This window comes from Lagopus muta, chromosome 3 (genome assembly GCF_023343835.1).
Source record: "Lagopus muta isolate bLagMut1 chromosome 3, bLagMut1 primary, whole genome shotgun sequence".
Taxonomy (NCBI): domain Eukaryota; kingdom Metazoa; phylum Chordata; class Aves; order Galliformes; family Phasianidae; genus Lagopus; species Lagopus muta.
The window spans coordinates 90,510,556-90,527,006 of record NC_064435.1 but is presented as its reverse complement, the minus strand read 5'-3'; the positions used below and the strand labels follow the sequence as shown (position 1 = coordinate 90,527,006).

The 16,451-nt window shown below is 43.8% G+C and overlaps 1 protein-coding gene across 1 annotated transcript in view; it reads right to left on the bottom strand.

Moving 5' to 3' along the window:
* Nucleotides 1-10,571: 10,571 nt before the first annotated feature.
* CTDP1 (CTD phosphatase subunit 1) overlaps nucleotides 10,572-16,451 on the bottom strand; it is a 100,655-nt gene continuing 94,775 nt past the window's right edge. Inside the window, exon 13 of the mRNA XM_048939068.1 lies at nucleotides 10,572-11,610. Within this exon, the coding sequence (XP_048795025.1) occupies nucleotides 11,469-11,610 (142 nt within the window). The 3' untranslated portion in view covers nucleotides 10,572-11,468. The remainder of the gene's footprint in view (nucleotides 11,611-16,451) is intronic.

The window sequence follows — 16,451 nt, the reverse complement described above, 5'->3', positions numbered from 1 at the left end:
AGTGCTGCAGCACAGGAGCCTTGGACCAGATCTGTTGGTAGGGCTGCTCATTTTCACGCTGAGAGGGGTCCCTGCATGATGCACCATGAGCTGGTCTCACAATCCTGAAGAGGCCATTGCAGTCCCCCCATGGTTCTGAGCCTCGCTTTCTCTGCACTCCAGTTTCTCTGTGAGCAACAGCAACTCCCTCCTCAGCAGTGAGCCTGTTCAGGGCTCCTCTGGCACTCAGTGCCCCACAAAGAGTGGCAGAAGGAAGGAGTGTGAAGCTGGCAAGGGGACACTCACATCCAGGGATTTGCCTGCAGTGGGCTTGAGATCCTGCCTGGGCTCACAGCCCTTGCTGCATTGTGATTTTTTAGTGAAGTAAGTGGCTAGAGGAAATGGAATAAAATATAAATCAATTATGCTGTTCAAAGTCAGTCACTAAATTAATCCAATTACACTGCAGCAATCTTTGCTTAATGCCTAGAAGCTAAGAAAAGATTGTTAAAGCAGTGGTTTGGGAAATTAGTTAATCACAACAGTAACCAACAATGGAAGATGCTGGAGAGGGAGTAAGGGGGAGGAAAAGGATGCCTTATTATTCATCCTTCAAGTGAAGTGCTCAGCTATTAAAGGATGGAGCACCTGAGCTTACCAAACTGTGCTGGCTGCAGGTCTCGACAAAGAAGAACTCAAAACTCACTGAGTGTTCTTTACTTAGGAAACCTTACAGCACTGTTATTATGGAATCCCAGCTCTCAATAACCACGTTTGCCTTTTCACCCACACAATCTCTCTGCCTCGCTCAAGTAGGTTGCCAGAAACCTATTTTATGTTTTCAAAATTAAGGCTTCAAATCAACTTGGCAACACAGCTCATCTTCAGGATGCTGGTATTTTTAATACAAGCGGACACGTCGTACTTCCAGGTTGGGCTTGAGACGCTCGAGGAGTTGCAGGTGTAAACAGGAATAAAGTCTTGCTTCAATTAGTCAGCTCGTCTGCACAACAGCTGAAGGGCTGAACTTGGAACTTCTGAAGGCATATTGAATTCCATAAGATGGGACATGGAAGATGTTTTAAAACATGAGGTCCACAGTGCCTGAGTAAAGGGTAGCGAATATGAGTGTGTACTTGGCTCACTGCCCACGACAAGCTTTGCTCTGAGCCTGTTTCTCCAGTGGTCTTTACAGAGGCAAAGCTTGACTTAAATCATGAAGGACACTCGTGAATTTTGTGAGTAACTCATATTTATGCCTTATGTATTGTCGTCATCGGTACTTGGCTTGGCTTGCATGCCTCTAAACCCAAGTACCTCTGAATTTTAGTCTAGTTGTTCTGTTCTGTTTGCTTGCTTGCTTTGTGTTACTGGTTTTCTTTTTTCTTTTTCTTTTTAAAATTTTTAATTTATAAAGCTGCTGGAAAACTGGTACATCCACCAGTGCCTGGTCTCCCATATCAGAACATAAAGAATATAAGATCCTCTGCTCTGAAAAGGCATAATATATTTTCTGAAGCAGGGTGCTCACTCCTTAACACTGGAAGAACCCGTTTCCCAACACTGCATCCCACATACTGCTCAGAAGTTTTTCCTTTGAGCTGTGCTGAGATTTCACAAAAGGAGTCTCATTTCAATCCAGCTGAGAAATCCCATAGTTTACACCTTTTTGCCTAACTGCCTGGACTAACAGCTGTAGATTCTCATATTTGAAATTGCAAATAAAAGCTCACGAAGCCATGAACTGAGCTTTAAAAATCACCAGGTGTACTTGTTGCTGCTGTGCAGCCAAGACATAGTTTCTGTTTCACAGCTTGAAGGAGAATGGAAAAAGTTACCATTTTCCTGGAGTATAAATGGAAATCCTTATAGATACTGGACTGCAGGAACTACAGTTGTGCATGGAAAAAAAGAGGTGGTAACAGCAGGGGTTGTAGGAAAACCACGTTGCAAGTTGTGCAGCCATGTTCACAGATACAAATGTACTAAATTGTGTTGATTAACTAAATACCTTCAAACAGAACCTAGCAAACATCAAAACACAGGAGCTAAAAGCATTAAATCATTAATTTCATATCAGAAGTTTGAGCAATGAAGGCATTTTCTCCTTTGTGTTCCCATGGTCTCAAAAAGCTGCACGCTTCCACAGTGACACCGTGGAGGATCAGGAATGAGCTCCAGCTCTCGTTGCTTCTCCAGAAAGCTGCACACAGCAGCTCCCAGTGTATCAGCCAGCCTTCCCTGCTGCAGGCCCAGGGCTCATGGCAAGTGGCCTGGACCAGAGCTGTGCTTACAAACCCATAGCATCGTACAGCACCAGGGATATGCAAAATACAGCAAGCAGGGGGGGGAACCTTCAAAACCAACCCATTTTATAGACCTGATAGCGAGAGCTGGATTTCAGAGGCGGGCATTCAGAGAGCAGCCTGCAGCTCATACTGATAGTGCGGACTCATCTCACTCAAACCCCCACAGGGATCTGAGCACAGGGGCTGTCAGTAGGTCCCTGCTCTGGCAGCACTCAGAGGCTGCTCCAGGTCAGGTGCTGGAGGTAAAAGAGCTGCTGCCCAGTCACAACCCACACCTCTCCCTCATGTCAGCACGTGCTGTGTTACAGAAAAACAGCATGGCCAGGGGTGGCTCTTTGAGCATCTTTAATCTTCAGTATTCACCTGCTGAACCGCAGTTACAGGGCGTTTGGGTTGTCCTCCAGCATCACTGCAGCCTGGACACAAGTACAAGTGACTTGGCGTGCCTCATCAGAGACCTAACTTGGCTAAAAGAAGGATGTGGCACTGAGGCCTGTGAAACCTATTAACTCTGAGTAAGCAAAGAGCAGCTGAAGGCAGCAGGCAATACTGTAATGAGGAAAAACATGTAAGATGGAGAGAAAATGAGAAGTAGTGACTTATTCCTCAGCACTTCCACTGCAGCCATTTCTGCCTTAGCCTCAAAGTTGTCAAACGCAGACAGTTAAGATAAAAGTCATGAAAGGTCACATCTGCAATTAACTGCTGCTGTGCACCGGTTTGCACCCATTCACTGCAGGGAGAACACGTATGAGCTGAGTTGGTCTCCTGTAATAGAGCAAATTAGCGGCCTCTGCTGGATGGCCTGTAATGGCTCAAGTAATTTAGGCAGTAGCAGATGCTGGGTCAACACAAGCTCAATGAACAGCAGCCACCTGCTTTGTGTGAATATAAATCCAGCCTTAAGCCTCCCTGGCGTAACTCCTATCCTGCTGCTTGTTGACTGGAAAGCCTCTGGGGGAACCAGGGCACTGCTGCCTGCCGGGTCCCACAGTGATCCCTGGGTGGGGTCCAATAGAACCTGCATTCAAGGACAGAAAGGAAGAAACAGAGAAATAAAATGAAGCATTTGATGTTGAGAAAAATAAAGCTTTTACTTTGGACTGTAAGTGTAAGATCAAGAGGCAATGCCAAATTTTTAAAGCATTCATTTCACTCATGTACACGTGGAGCTCTCTGAGGATGAAACATATCCACTTTATTAAAACAGAGACCTTCCCAAGGGCCATTTATATTGGCACTAACTGACACACATAATACTTTTGTCCTGAAAAGGTCATACATCTCCATAGCGGTAGATCTGAAAATATAAAAAGCTTTTATGACTTTTTGCTGCACTCCCTGCCAAGAAGTATTGGCACCTGGTCTGCAGGCAGCATGAGGAGGAGGAGGCTGCCTCCAGGCTGTGCTGCTGACAGTTGATAATAGCGGCAGTAGGCTGTGCTTTGGTGAGAACAGCTTGCCTGTTGTGAAAGAGCAACAACATCCAGATCTGGCAGACGAGGCAGGCAGACACTCCTGTGGGCTTAGAGATGCTGGTCTTCTTTGACAAAGGGGCAGGGAACATAGCCGTAGGCAGGACTTCTTGCTCTTGAGAGCACAGACCTGTTGCAGTGATTCATGTTTGTCAGGACTTTCTGTGGCTGGCACAGAAGGAGCACAGAAGAGATGTTACATTGCTCAAGTCCCGCAGCAAACTGAGTGCAGGACAGATGTTTTGTCACAACATAACTTTGCAGTGCACTTGCTCTCTACCGGCTATGGTGAGAGTTTGGCTCTGGAGGAGAGCAAAGGCAGGGCGACCTGCAGCAGGGTGCATCGGGAAGAAAACTCCTTCCATTTCTTTTTTTCAGACTCCTGATGAGACACACTGGCTCACAGAGGACAGCCCAATGCGAGAGGGCAGCTCATAACAAGCTATGGATGCAGATGTCCATCCCACAGAGGTGGCAGCAAAATGCAGTCACACGAACACAGGTTAACTAACATCTGCTTCACCTTTAAAGCGCCTCCAAACCTGTCCAACGGCTAAATTGTGCCATCTTCTTCTGGGGATGGAGATACTCAGAATGTGCCTCTGTCTACAGAATGAGGTTCCTTATCTTTTTAGGGAACGGAATTAGGAAAGAGAGTGGAAAGAATAAAGAATTCATTACAGGGAAATCATCTTCTGCCAAGAAAGCTCTTTCTCATGGAAATCAGTCACCATCCGTCAGTGGGGCAGCATAGGCTCTTCGGGCCTGAAAACTACAAAGTGAGTTTAAAAAGTGGGTGGGTTTAAAAAGTGCTGGGGCATTTCAGCAATGTAGGGTAATGCAGTCACATCAGAACTGTCCTCTGTTGCACAAGCACTGTACAGAATCTATGTCAAAATCAGCCTCCACCTTGACAAGTAAATGGTTTTAATGCTCAGGGTATGTGAACAACCCCATCACTGGGCCTGGGATCAGGTCACAGGTCGTCTCTGCTCCTCCAGTAAGGACAGAAAGTACCACAGACTGCAGAAGGGATAATTGGCTGTACTGGAAGCAGCACTTATGCAAAGTAGGGCCATGGCTTTTAGCTCATTTCTGCTCCTTCACAGCTGTAGCAGTTCTGAACTCCAAGTGCTTGGCAAATTTCTCAAACCTTGTTCTCATACAGAGATCTCAACTGGCCCAAAAAACTCACCACATATGTGTTAAAATCCACATAATATTTTCTCTTGAGTAGAAATGTGCTGGGGAGGATCAGTCACCAGTCACATCATGTAACTCATCTGTAACTCAACATAGTAAAGGGGGTCACTATAAGAGCCTGAACAGAGCTAACCCAAGGCAAACATTCATCTCGTAAAGAAAAACTGGAAGACAAAATGGAAGGAATAAATGTTAGATCCAAAATGCAGAGAAAACTCTTCTTCCCAACTAGACACCGTGGTCTCAGAAATGGCAATCTCACTGGGTAGAGAGGAGATATAAACAACTGAGACATTAGGATGTTAGGTTGGAGTCCTAAAAGAAGACAGAGTGCTGCAGTGGCTCTTACTGAGAAGTAAAAAAGAAAAAGTTTCTTAATATGAAACAGGTTCTGTGTTACATACCATAAAGCACTTACCTTAATGCTTAGGGGGGGTGGAGATTTCTCCAGTACAGTGCTTAGTTCTGGGCTGGGAAGACAGTGGGCTTCTGGCAAGCATTTATACAAACCTTCAGCTGAGAGAAACCCCAGGGTGAGGGTTACACCTGCCTTGTACCTCCTCTGTCTTGGTCGGCATGGAACAGTTAAGGGCATTGTGTGATGTTTGCAGCAGAAATCCTGCTCTTTGTGCTCATTCTTTTTCCCTTGCACACCTTCTCGTGGATCATGAAAAAAATCTTACTGTGAAGGGGGTCTGAGCAGTGGAACAGGCTGCACACAGGCTGTGGAGTCTTTGTCACTAGAGACCCAAAATCTGCCTGGACATGAGCCTAGGCAACATGCTCCAGGTTGGAGCAGGCAAAGCTCAAAGGTCCCTTCCCAACTCAGCCATTCTGTGATTCTGTTCATTTCTCTGTTATGTGCATGTATTGATGACAACAGATTCAGACTTTGTCCTTTGAGGAGAAAGATTACTGGGGGACGTGTGATCCCATTGGAGATCCAGGAAGGCAGCTGGCCTAGCTCTTGGAAAGAATGACCACACAGCTACTGTGAATAAGCCTGCTGGAGGATGGAAGCCCAGAGCAGAAGTGAGTTTCTCCATTTATGATTAAGAGCTGTATGACAATGAAGAATAAAGATATTCCCCTCTCCACGAGAGCATTCACACCTAGTCTAAAGAATATTATAGGATAGGATAGGACAGGACATAATGGAATGAAACAGGAGAGGAGAGGAGAGGAGAGGAGAGGAGAGGAGAGGAGAGGAGAGGAGAGGAGAGGAGAGGAGAGGAGAGGAGAGGAGAGGAGAGGAGAGGAGAGGAGAGGAGAGGAGAGAAGAGGAGAGGAGAGGAGAGGAGAGGAGAGGAGAGGAGAGGAGAGGAGAGGAGAGGAGAGGAGAGGAGAGGAGAGGAGAGGAGAGGAGAGGAGAGGAGAGGAGAGGAGAGGGGAGGGGAGGGGAGGGGAGGGGAGGGGAGGGGAGGGGAGGGGAGGGGAGCAGAATAATAGTTCTATTAGAAGGAGGCTACAGAGATCAACTGCTGGAGCCCAACTGCTGACCACTTCAGAGATAACCAGAAGTTGAAGCACATTCATGAGTTCATTGTCCAAATGTCTCTTGAACACTGTACACATGGGAAATCAACCAGCCCTCTAGGAAGCCTATTCCAGTGTCTGATCACACTCATGGTACAGAAATGTTTCCCAGGGCCCAGCCTGATCCTCCCCTGGTGTAGCCATGTGCTACTCCCATCTTGCCATTGGTGCCCAGGAGCAGAGCCTGGCATTTCTCTCTGCTTCCCCTCCTCAGGAATCTGTAGAAGCAGTAGTTTCCCTTGTTTGCACTGTTGTTACTATTGTTCATACATACAAAATAAAGACGGTGTAAGTCAATTAAAACAACTGTAGGAGCTACCTGCCCACCTGGAAGAAACAGAGACTTACCTAGATTGGCTTTGTGAAGTCCCAAGCATTTCAAAAGTGAATGTGTGTGCAACGGGTGGAGCAATGAGGTCTCCATCCTTCTGTTGCTCCTGAGCAGGAGCACCATACCTGCATGGCCATGCCTGAGAAATGTGTTGGTACCTACTGGGCTCATTCTTGGGGAACACAAGGCTGGGCCAGGAGCTGGGAGAGCAGCAGTACACCATGAGGAGGAGGATACGTTCCTGGAGCTGTGCTTGTTTTGACATGTAGGTCTGTTTCTGATGTTTCAATGAGGAGAACAGTGAGGTGATGTGACAAGAAGAGGTGCTGTATATGGTGCTGTGTATGCTACGTGTCCTTTTAGAGTGCTTTAGATGAGGAGATGAAAGGCTGGTATAATCAAAACAACAGGGTAAATTAATAATATATGAGCAAGAAGAAAGATCACATTAGAGTGTGCAGAATGAAAACAAATAGCCAGCTCAGGCTCAGTACAAGCACAAAACAACAGCAGAAGATGGTATTGGATAGGAAAAACAAATATTGAAAGCTTTCATGCAGGTAGTGGGGGCTGGCATTTAATGGATATAGACAGTGATGGGAGAATGTTACTTCAGTGACAGAGCTGGGCACACCATGGCGAGCACTCAATGAAGGCAACAAATGGAAGAGATAAGCCAAGACTAGACATGGAGTAGCCTAGAGGGCACAGATAAACTCGAATTGGACAAGGAGAGGAAGGAGGACTTGGGAGTAGCTGAGGAGAGAAGCACAATAAATAATGCACGGCTCTCCTTGTCTTTTTTAGCTTCCACATCACGTAAACATGCCTTTGTATGCATGCTAATAATTTGATTGACAGGCTTAGCTGCCAGGGAAAATTTCTATTAAGAAAATTTCTACTTTCTACTAAGAAAAACCGTTTTTAAGAACTTCTATCTGCACTTTTGCTTTTTAGTTAGAAACGGTTCACAGATATTTTTATTCTGGTTAAATCTGATTTAGTAATTCGTAGGAGAATTCTTGGGCTGAATTTTCAGCTGCATGAAAAGATGCACTTTCTTAACAAGACCACTATAAAATCACTCTCTGACCTGTCGTCTACTGCAGCGTTCATGTAGTAAAATTAGGCAGAGCTGAGAAATGTTTAGGTACAGCTCCAAGTTTGTGTGTATGGATTTTCACACTCGTAAGACAGTCCGCTCTTTTACAAGCGTTAGTGCCAAGAAGGAAACATGAGACTCCCACCCTCTGCAGAGGATGTTACTATTTTGCACCATGAAGACTCCAGGGCCCACTCCACACATGCACAAAACCCAAGGCTGGAGGTATTTGCATGCTTAGTGTTCCTCACGTCTCAGGGCTAAGTGACACCGCTCCCTCACCTTCCCCTTCATGCACACACGCACAGAGAAAAGCTTGGCCACTATTCAGTGCTTTTTGCTTTTATGACAGGTTTACTACCTACCCCACATGGAGCCGTGCTGTCTTTCCAATCTCTTAAGAAGTGCTTAGGGCAAATAGAGAAAGAAAAACCCTTGGTCTTTAAGCTGAAGTGACTGCTCTTCCCTGTTCTTAAACAACTGTGAGACCTCAGGGGCTATGCGTTGTAGTCAGCAGGAATAGCATGCACTGAGAGAACTTAGTGAAGTGAGGTGCACTGCGTACCTCTTCAGTGCTCCCTCCTGTCCTGGTGCCCCTTCAGGAAGCAGCACAGCAGTAAGTGCCACAGCCTGACTAGGAGTCCAGGTTTGGAGTCTGCCCTGAGAGCTGTTCCTGTGGGTCTGAGTTTTGGGTCTGCTCCCAAGCCCTTCCTGACAGCGGGTCCTTGCTGGTGCATCGATACGTATGGTAGTAAGAAGTCAGGAGATGTGGCTCGTTTAGTGAAGAGTTCAAAGGTGTTTCACAAAGCACGTTTCTGGTGTTTCCTAGGATGCTCCTGCATCCCAAAGAAGTGGAGGTGAGCAACAATTTCATAAACCAAGACTTCCTGCTGCGAGGTTAGCCACAGCATTCCACTCACATCTACTCAATTTTCAGGTTCCATTTCTCTCCTCTGCCTGTGCAGAGATAGGGTCTGGTGACTAGCACCAGAAATCCAAACGAGCACAGTTCTGCTTTCAAACAAAAAGCAGGCTGAACGCCTCCCGCAGCGCCTCCCACAAGCCCCCATACAAGGTCCCCCAACACCGCGAGGATCACAAACCAGGGGCTTTTAGAGCTATGTGAATAATTAGTGTCCAATTAAGAATCGTCTGTGATGTGGCAGGAACTGCCTGGCTGCAATCCCAGCAGTGGATTTGGCTAAGCCCTCGCAGCAGAGCGGTCTCTGTGGGTAGCAGCCCCCTGGATGGATGCACTGCTCCAAGTTGGGAGGAGAGCCCTCATGTGGCGCTTACACACAAGGCCACACGGTACTGGGTTTAGCAGAGGGCTGACTGCTTTCAGGACTCTTGCCCAGACACATCTGATATGAGTTAAATCAAAAGTGGAAGGCACTAAATAAAACCAGGAACAGGATATAGCCTTTCACACCAAAAAGCTTTTCAAACTTTGCGTGTATGGAATCACTCCACTCAGTACTAAGAGACAGCTGTCTGCAAGGAACGTGGCATCCAGCAAGCAGCTTAAGCCAATATAGAACATTGCTCAAGCCATAGCAATCTACCCATTTTTGTTTGCTGGCTATTTACAGTCAGAGCTGTCTGACTGACAGAGATCATCAGCCAGAATAATTCCCTGCTGCAATTCATACTGTGAAATCATTTGCAGCATCACACTGACCTGAAAAACTGCCATTATTTCATATTATTTCAACTGTACTTAACTTGAGAAAACACTGAAAGGGCCCACAAACACTGACATTTCACTGCTTCATTGCAAGGATGCTCATCCTCTTCTACACGTGGAGGCTGCACTGTATTTTGACTTCCTTTGTTGCACTTTTCTTTAGCCTTTTCTAAAGGCTATTTATTTATCATTTATAAATTATTATATATTATTTATTTTGTTATGCAGTTCAGTCTCTTGGAGAAGTGCTGCTTGTTTTCATGGACAGCTCTAGAAAGCAGATCACTGCAGGATTCAGTTATGTGGTACCTGTAGAGATGTCCTGTAAGGTCAATATTTTCTTATTGAGAACATTGTACCACAGATGATGGCACTGCATTCTGAATGGAAAAGCAGTAATAACAGTAATAACTGGAGAAGATTCTCCTGTTTTCTCACCCTTCCTTTTACTGCCATTACTTACAAACCAGCCAGTTCTTTGTATAGCACCTGAGTACTAAAATCATCTCTGATTTTACTGTTAGGTGGCAAACCTAAACATTCCTGCACTAGAAAGTAATTTTAACCACAACATCTGAATTAATGAGTCTTCTTTCGTTAATGTGCTTTGGAAGAACCTCAGTCTGCAGTTGGTGGCAACTGAGAATAAATCTCAGTTCTAGCCTCAGAAATTCAATACTGCAGCAGTAATCAGTATCTTCATAGGCCAGCTAAGGAGAGAAGAGAAAATGTGTATTTGGGAATGAAATAGCTCACACACTTCACACTTCAGCGTTTCTCTTCCCTTGCAGTTAACTGCCTGAATCTCTAACTCTGCAGTTGTTCTCAAAGTTTTTTCACTGTTTTCATGCAGAGAAAAGGAAAAAGAAGATGGAAAGATGCCCTACGTTTGACAGAAGCAAACAAACAGTTGTTGCAGACTTCCATGATACAGCAAAGGGAACCAAAATCTACAAAATGAATTTTTATTAAATGAAAGAAAATCTGTTTTGTGGGTCAAATATGAAATAGAATATACAAAAACTTTACATCAGATCTCTTTTCAAAGAAATTAAATCCTATCTAGACTGAAGTAGCACTCGTTCTTCCCAAGAACAACACAAATGGATGAATATGCTTCTTAGGGCAGGACAGGATCACACAGTTTGCTGTGCTAAATTTCTGCTTACAGAGAAGAAAAGTTAAAAATCTAAACGGTGTCCCTAAAGAATCCAACTACTCCACAAAGCAACTTAAAAACATGACCTCTGATCATCATCTCAGAAGCAAATGACAAGTGAGTCAAGTGCAGAGTTCACAAAGCTTGCATATGATGTTCTCTGTTTCTATACAAATATAGACTGTTTTTTTTTTAATTTTAAATTTTAAAAATCCTTTTATATTTGATAGCATTTATTTGTGGAAAAGGATGATCAGCTCATCAGGTTCCTGCTGTACCACTCAAGCAATTCCATTTAGTTCACCTCATCCTGCTTTTTAGGATCGTTACCAATAAACCACAGACTGCAGCGTTTGGAAAAGTTGCTGTATGCTGAAACACAAATCTCTGTATCACCGTCCTGTACATGGAGGTTCTGCAGAGCTCATAACATGTCTTTGGCATAGCACACCAAGTCCCATTTAATACTTTTTTTTTGCTTAAAAAAGTATATTTTCCTTTAGTAAAACACCTTAAAAACATCTATTTCTGATTTTGTAAAATAATGTGTCACCTCTTGTGTTGCTTTGCAAAATATACACACACGTTTTGGAAAAACACTGAGCACTGACATAAGGGACTCATCTGAAGTCTGATCTGCTTATGAGAAGTAAAATATAATTAGAAATTCCATCTTCTGCATGAATGTCACATGAAGTCATTCAGTTCAGCTTCGAGTGCTGCTGCCATTTCGTCTGCTTCAGAACTGCTTCCTTCCTCATCTTCATTGCTGGATTCTTTACTGGATTCACTGGCAGCATCGTCTTCATCCAGTTTGCGCTTGTGGCCCCTGGAGGACACAGAGACAAAGCCCACGAATCAAGCATCAAGGCATCTGACTGCTTGTAACACAGACCACCGTTCTTGGTCAAAAAGAATAAAACTAGGCCTAAGGACTCACGTTTTTTCAGCTCCAGACAAAAAAGAAAAGCACTTACTGTCGCGTGGACAAACTACTGCCCCCACCGTTGTTAACCGTTGTTGTTTTGTTCCAGCTGTGGGTGCAAAGTGCTGTTAATTTCATTTCTCCCATTCCTCTGAACAAGGAATGAAAACAAAGTTTAAAACAGGAAAAAAAAAAAAACCAAAAAACAATTAATTTAACTTCTTCTCACATAACAGAAGAAAATGCAAGTCTGCCATGAGAATGAGAAACTACAGAATTCACTGTATTTTACCATATGATTATGAAACATCTAAGTACCTCCTGTTTGTGAAGATTAAACCTTAGCTGCTCAACCACTCTCACTGCACAGCTGCTCAACTTGCATGCTTCATTCTTCCTTGCTACGTCTCTCTGAAGCAGCACTGCGGGTCTGAACACCTTTCTGCATGTCTCCAGAGAATGAGCCACACTGCCCAGGGAGGTGGTGGATTCTCCTTCTCTGGAGATGTTCAAGACCTGCCTGGATGCCGACCTGTGCGACCTGCTGTAGGGAACCTGCTTTGGCAGGGGGTTGGACTCGATGATCTCTGGAGGTCCCTTCCAACCCCTGCAATTCTGTGATGCTGTGAAGCTGATGTGCACCATGCTCTGCCAGAAGAATCACATTCCTGGTTGTGAAAGATTTCCAAGGGAAATCTAACACTTCAACTGGGACAAAGCCATAAGCAGAAGAATTTGGATCTGTGGAACCCTAAAATCTCTTCTTCTCTTTGCCAAAACAGAATTTTATATCAGACATATACTTCTGGCAAAAATAAAGTCGAGATCTTGTACAGAATTCAAAATGAGCTGTAGAAATACCTCCAAAAATTACTCCTTGATCATTTGATCAAATTTCAGACAAATTTGCTCTTAAATGTCCCTTCCAACATTAGGTAAGGTTTCATTAAGAGGAGAATGCACCCACTTGCTAGAATGAAAAATCAACAAAGTATCTTCAGCAAAAAAAAGTAATGATTTAGCAAGGGCCGCTTTGTTTCTAAGAGTACAGACAAATACCACATAGCAAGAAAGATCTTTGATAATTCTGACTTGAAATACATATACCTAAAATAGACTGATAAAAAGATCAAAAGTCAAACTCATGAGCTTCCAAGCAAAAGTGGAATACAAAGCAATTTCTACGCACACACAGACGTTCTTCTTGTCATTCTTCCAGAGCCAGTAGCTCTCAGAAGAGCAGACTACTTGCTACCTGTTGGCTGGCTCAGTGACACCTGACCTTCCTCGTTTCACCTGACGGCTCAGGGTGCGATGTCAGCAGTGGGTCTGAATCAAAATGCAGGAGAACAGCACTGTGTTCTCTGCCTTTCCATTGGGTTCCACTGGGCCCAAAAGATACGCTGCTGCTGCTGCTTACTGCTTACTTCCTCACAGTGATGTCAGATTTACTTTTCCTTCCGTACAGGGAAGGAAATAGGAACAAGTTTGCAGATGACACAAAACTTGAGGGGCAGCTGAGATACCAGAGTTGCGGTACCAGCCAGGGGGACTCAGGCTGAAGAACCGGGCTGACAGGAAGCTCCCGGAGTTACAAGAAAAGGTGCAGAACCCTACACCTGGGGAGGGACAGCCCAGGCATCAGATGTGCTGGGAGAGGGGCAGCTGGAAAGCAGCTTGGCAGGAAAGCACCTGGAGGGGCTGGTGGCACTGGCACAGAGCACTGCCCTCCTTACAGACTCTCAGAAGCTGTCTGGACATGATGCTGGGCAGCTTGCTGTAGGTGGTCCTGCTTGGAGCATGGAGTTGGACCAGGTGACTTCCAGAGAGCCCTTCCGACTTCATTCAATCTGTAATTCTGTGCTTTTGTGAGTGATAACCCTGCGAGGTGAGGCTGAAGCCCTGGTTTTCAATCTGGTGTCTGAATTCTGAAGGAAAAATGGGTTGATGTGAAAGCACTTCCTGCATATTTTGCTATCTAAACTAAAATGTGCCAAGGGAGTTATGGGGCACGGAGTGCAGCTTAATACACAGGGAAAAGCAGCCTCTCAGGCATTGTAGTTGTTTCTATGGATCCTACATTAGAGCCCTGCATTAGTGCACAGCTCAGATGAAGAAGCAGCCAGAGTAAAGACGCTCAGTTGAAAGAAATCTTAGTGTATTTCCATTAAATGTTATGCAAACGTATGGGGTTTGTGTTTTACCTGTTTACATCATGATGATTTCAGCCTTGAGAGATACCACACAGTTCAGTCTTAGTCATTAATTACACTACTAGCTGGAGAAAAGCTAACTGCTGAATAAAGAAAGCTGAGTCTTACTCTGCAAAATCAGAAAATATTACTGTTGAACACGTAGTGAATTAGAAATACATGCTTGGTGCTGAGAGAGCAGTAAGATAAATAAAAACCCAGGAGGAATCTATAGAACAACGTTTGCAGTAGAAAACAATCACATTTATAACATTTCAGCTATGGAAACTGATTGAACCGGCTGAAAAATAGAATTCAGTCTGACAGCACATACTGCAAGTCTGCAGGTATCCAACCCGACACCAAAGGAGCTGCAGGAAAACATCCAGTAACTCACTGCTAGTTCATTGCTCCTAAAAGCGAGGAGCTGTTTACTGAATAACCAAGTCAGAAGCCAGCAGGAAATGCAGCAACACCCCTTCCACTTAAATTCACTCCAGAGCAAATACATTTCAGGGAGGACAATCAACAGAAGGCAGCGGCCTGAAATGCTCAGGGTGACTTGGCAATTCGAGAACGGGGTGCCCGTCTACAAAAAGTCCTTCCAGAAAACATTAAGGGAAAGTCCTGATGTGTTCCCCCCTCTCACCCAGCTGTATTAAGCAGCACCTTCTGAAATACAAAAAACCAAGTGCCATCTGTTTTGTCACTTCTTGTTCTTTTGAAACAGAACAGCAGCTCTGTTCTGCCCTAGACTTCTCCACTTAACAGAACAAAATGTTGAAAAAGGCAAAGAACACACAGGTACATGTTAATCCTCTGCTATAAAAAAGGAACAGTCTGAATGCTGCTTTTATTAAGATACAAAAACCTTTTGCTGTTTGTGTACTGTAAACTGCATCCTTGTGCATCCTAAGGATTTATATGCATGTACAGTGAAAACACATGCAGAGCTAACTCAGATAGAAATGTGGAAGGAGGACATCAGTGGAACAATGCTGCATTTCTTACTTGGGACTTCAGAAGACTGGTAGCAGATTAATCATTACTGTCTTAAGAGAAAAGCAGTATTTTCCCATATTTGTTAACAGAATAAACAATTTCAAACACGCATTCAAATTTTATGCCCACTCCTTGGCATTTCTAGTTTCTGTGACATGCTGCATAACAATTCTGAGTGGAAAAGTGATGCACAGAAAGAATCCCTTCTCCATATTTAGGGAGAACGATCCAGCAGCACCTTACAGGCTTCCATCAGCCTCATTTGCATTTTTAAAGGTAATTTTGCTTGCCTGATATTAAACAGCAAGCAGAATAACTGAGTGTCATTAACTTCATCGACAGACAAACTGTCCATAAGACTTACAGCTGTAAATACCTGACAGCTCTGTGACTAATTTGTACCATTTACATTTCCAACGCATTACACATTTATCTGTTCTAACAACCAGTCCTAGGAACCCCATCAGCTCTGTCATCCTAGCCTACAGCTTTCCTTCTCACAGCCAAGTTCATCTCAAAGTCCTTGAAGCCATAATTCTAAAGCCTCTTCACTTTTTAAACCATATCAAAAGAAGCTTTTTTTTTTTTATCTGAAACTTTTTATCTTTTTCATATCTGGGATGGGGAAATCATTTAAAAAAAAAAAAGAACTGCATTGTAGAAAAGCATTTAAATGAATTATCAGCATACTGAAGTAAAATTTGGCTGTAATTTGTGATGATATTAAAACAAGAAGCAGATGCAGTTGTACATACATAGAAGTTACCTACAGAAAGAATCTACAGAATGCTGGTGAGAAATTTACTTGGTGATATTGCAAACGCAGAGACAGGAAAAGAAGACAAAACTAAGTTGTAACAGGGCATGGTACGTGTGTGTGAAAAACCAACCAGGAAAAAGTCTTCAAAATAAGCACTTGTTCACTCCATCTATGAAAATGATCACTAAAATATGATTGCAAAATACAACTACAGGTCAAACAAAAACTCCTCTTTCATCATTTAATTAGCAAATTTAGTTCTCTGAAAGAGCCATAGAGAACAAAGCAGTGAAAAGGAGTCTAGGGTCAGTTGCTTCTTCCCCTCCATGTCTGTTGTTTGTAATTTGTAGCTGAAAAAGAATAATAATGCTGGATTTTTCTCTTTATTAATGAAAAGCAGATTTTATCAGGTCTGTTTTGCATCCCAGTGGCATCCTTTTAAGAAATACAATGCAATATAAAAATAGAAACATCTAACAAGCAACACGAATGGAAGGGTAACGAAACCCTTACTTTCAATAAAACCAAAGAGAATCTTTTTTCTGTACCTTGTTTCAAACAACTGTAAAAGAGGTCAAACCATAGAACCACAGAATGACTTGGGTTGGAAGGGACCAACCACAAATCTACGCTAGTATTTAAATAAGTCATCACTTACACTCTTAAACTCCAAATGCCCACATGCTCCACTCCTACTCTGCTAAGCAGTGAACTTCTCAATCACTGACATGCAATTACAGCCCAGGCAGTATTGCTGTAAGACTGACTATGCTGCCCAGGCATGCTTCTGA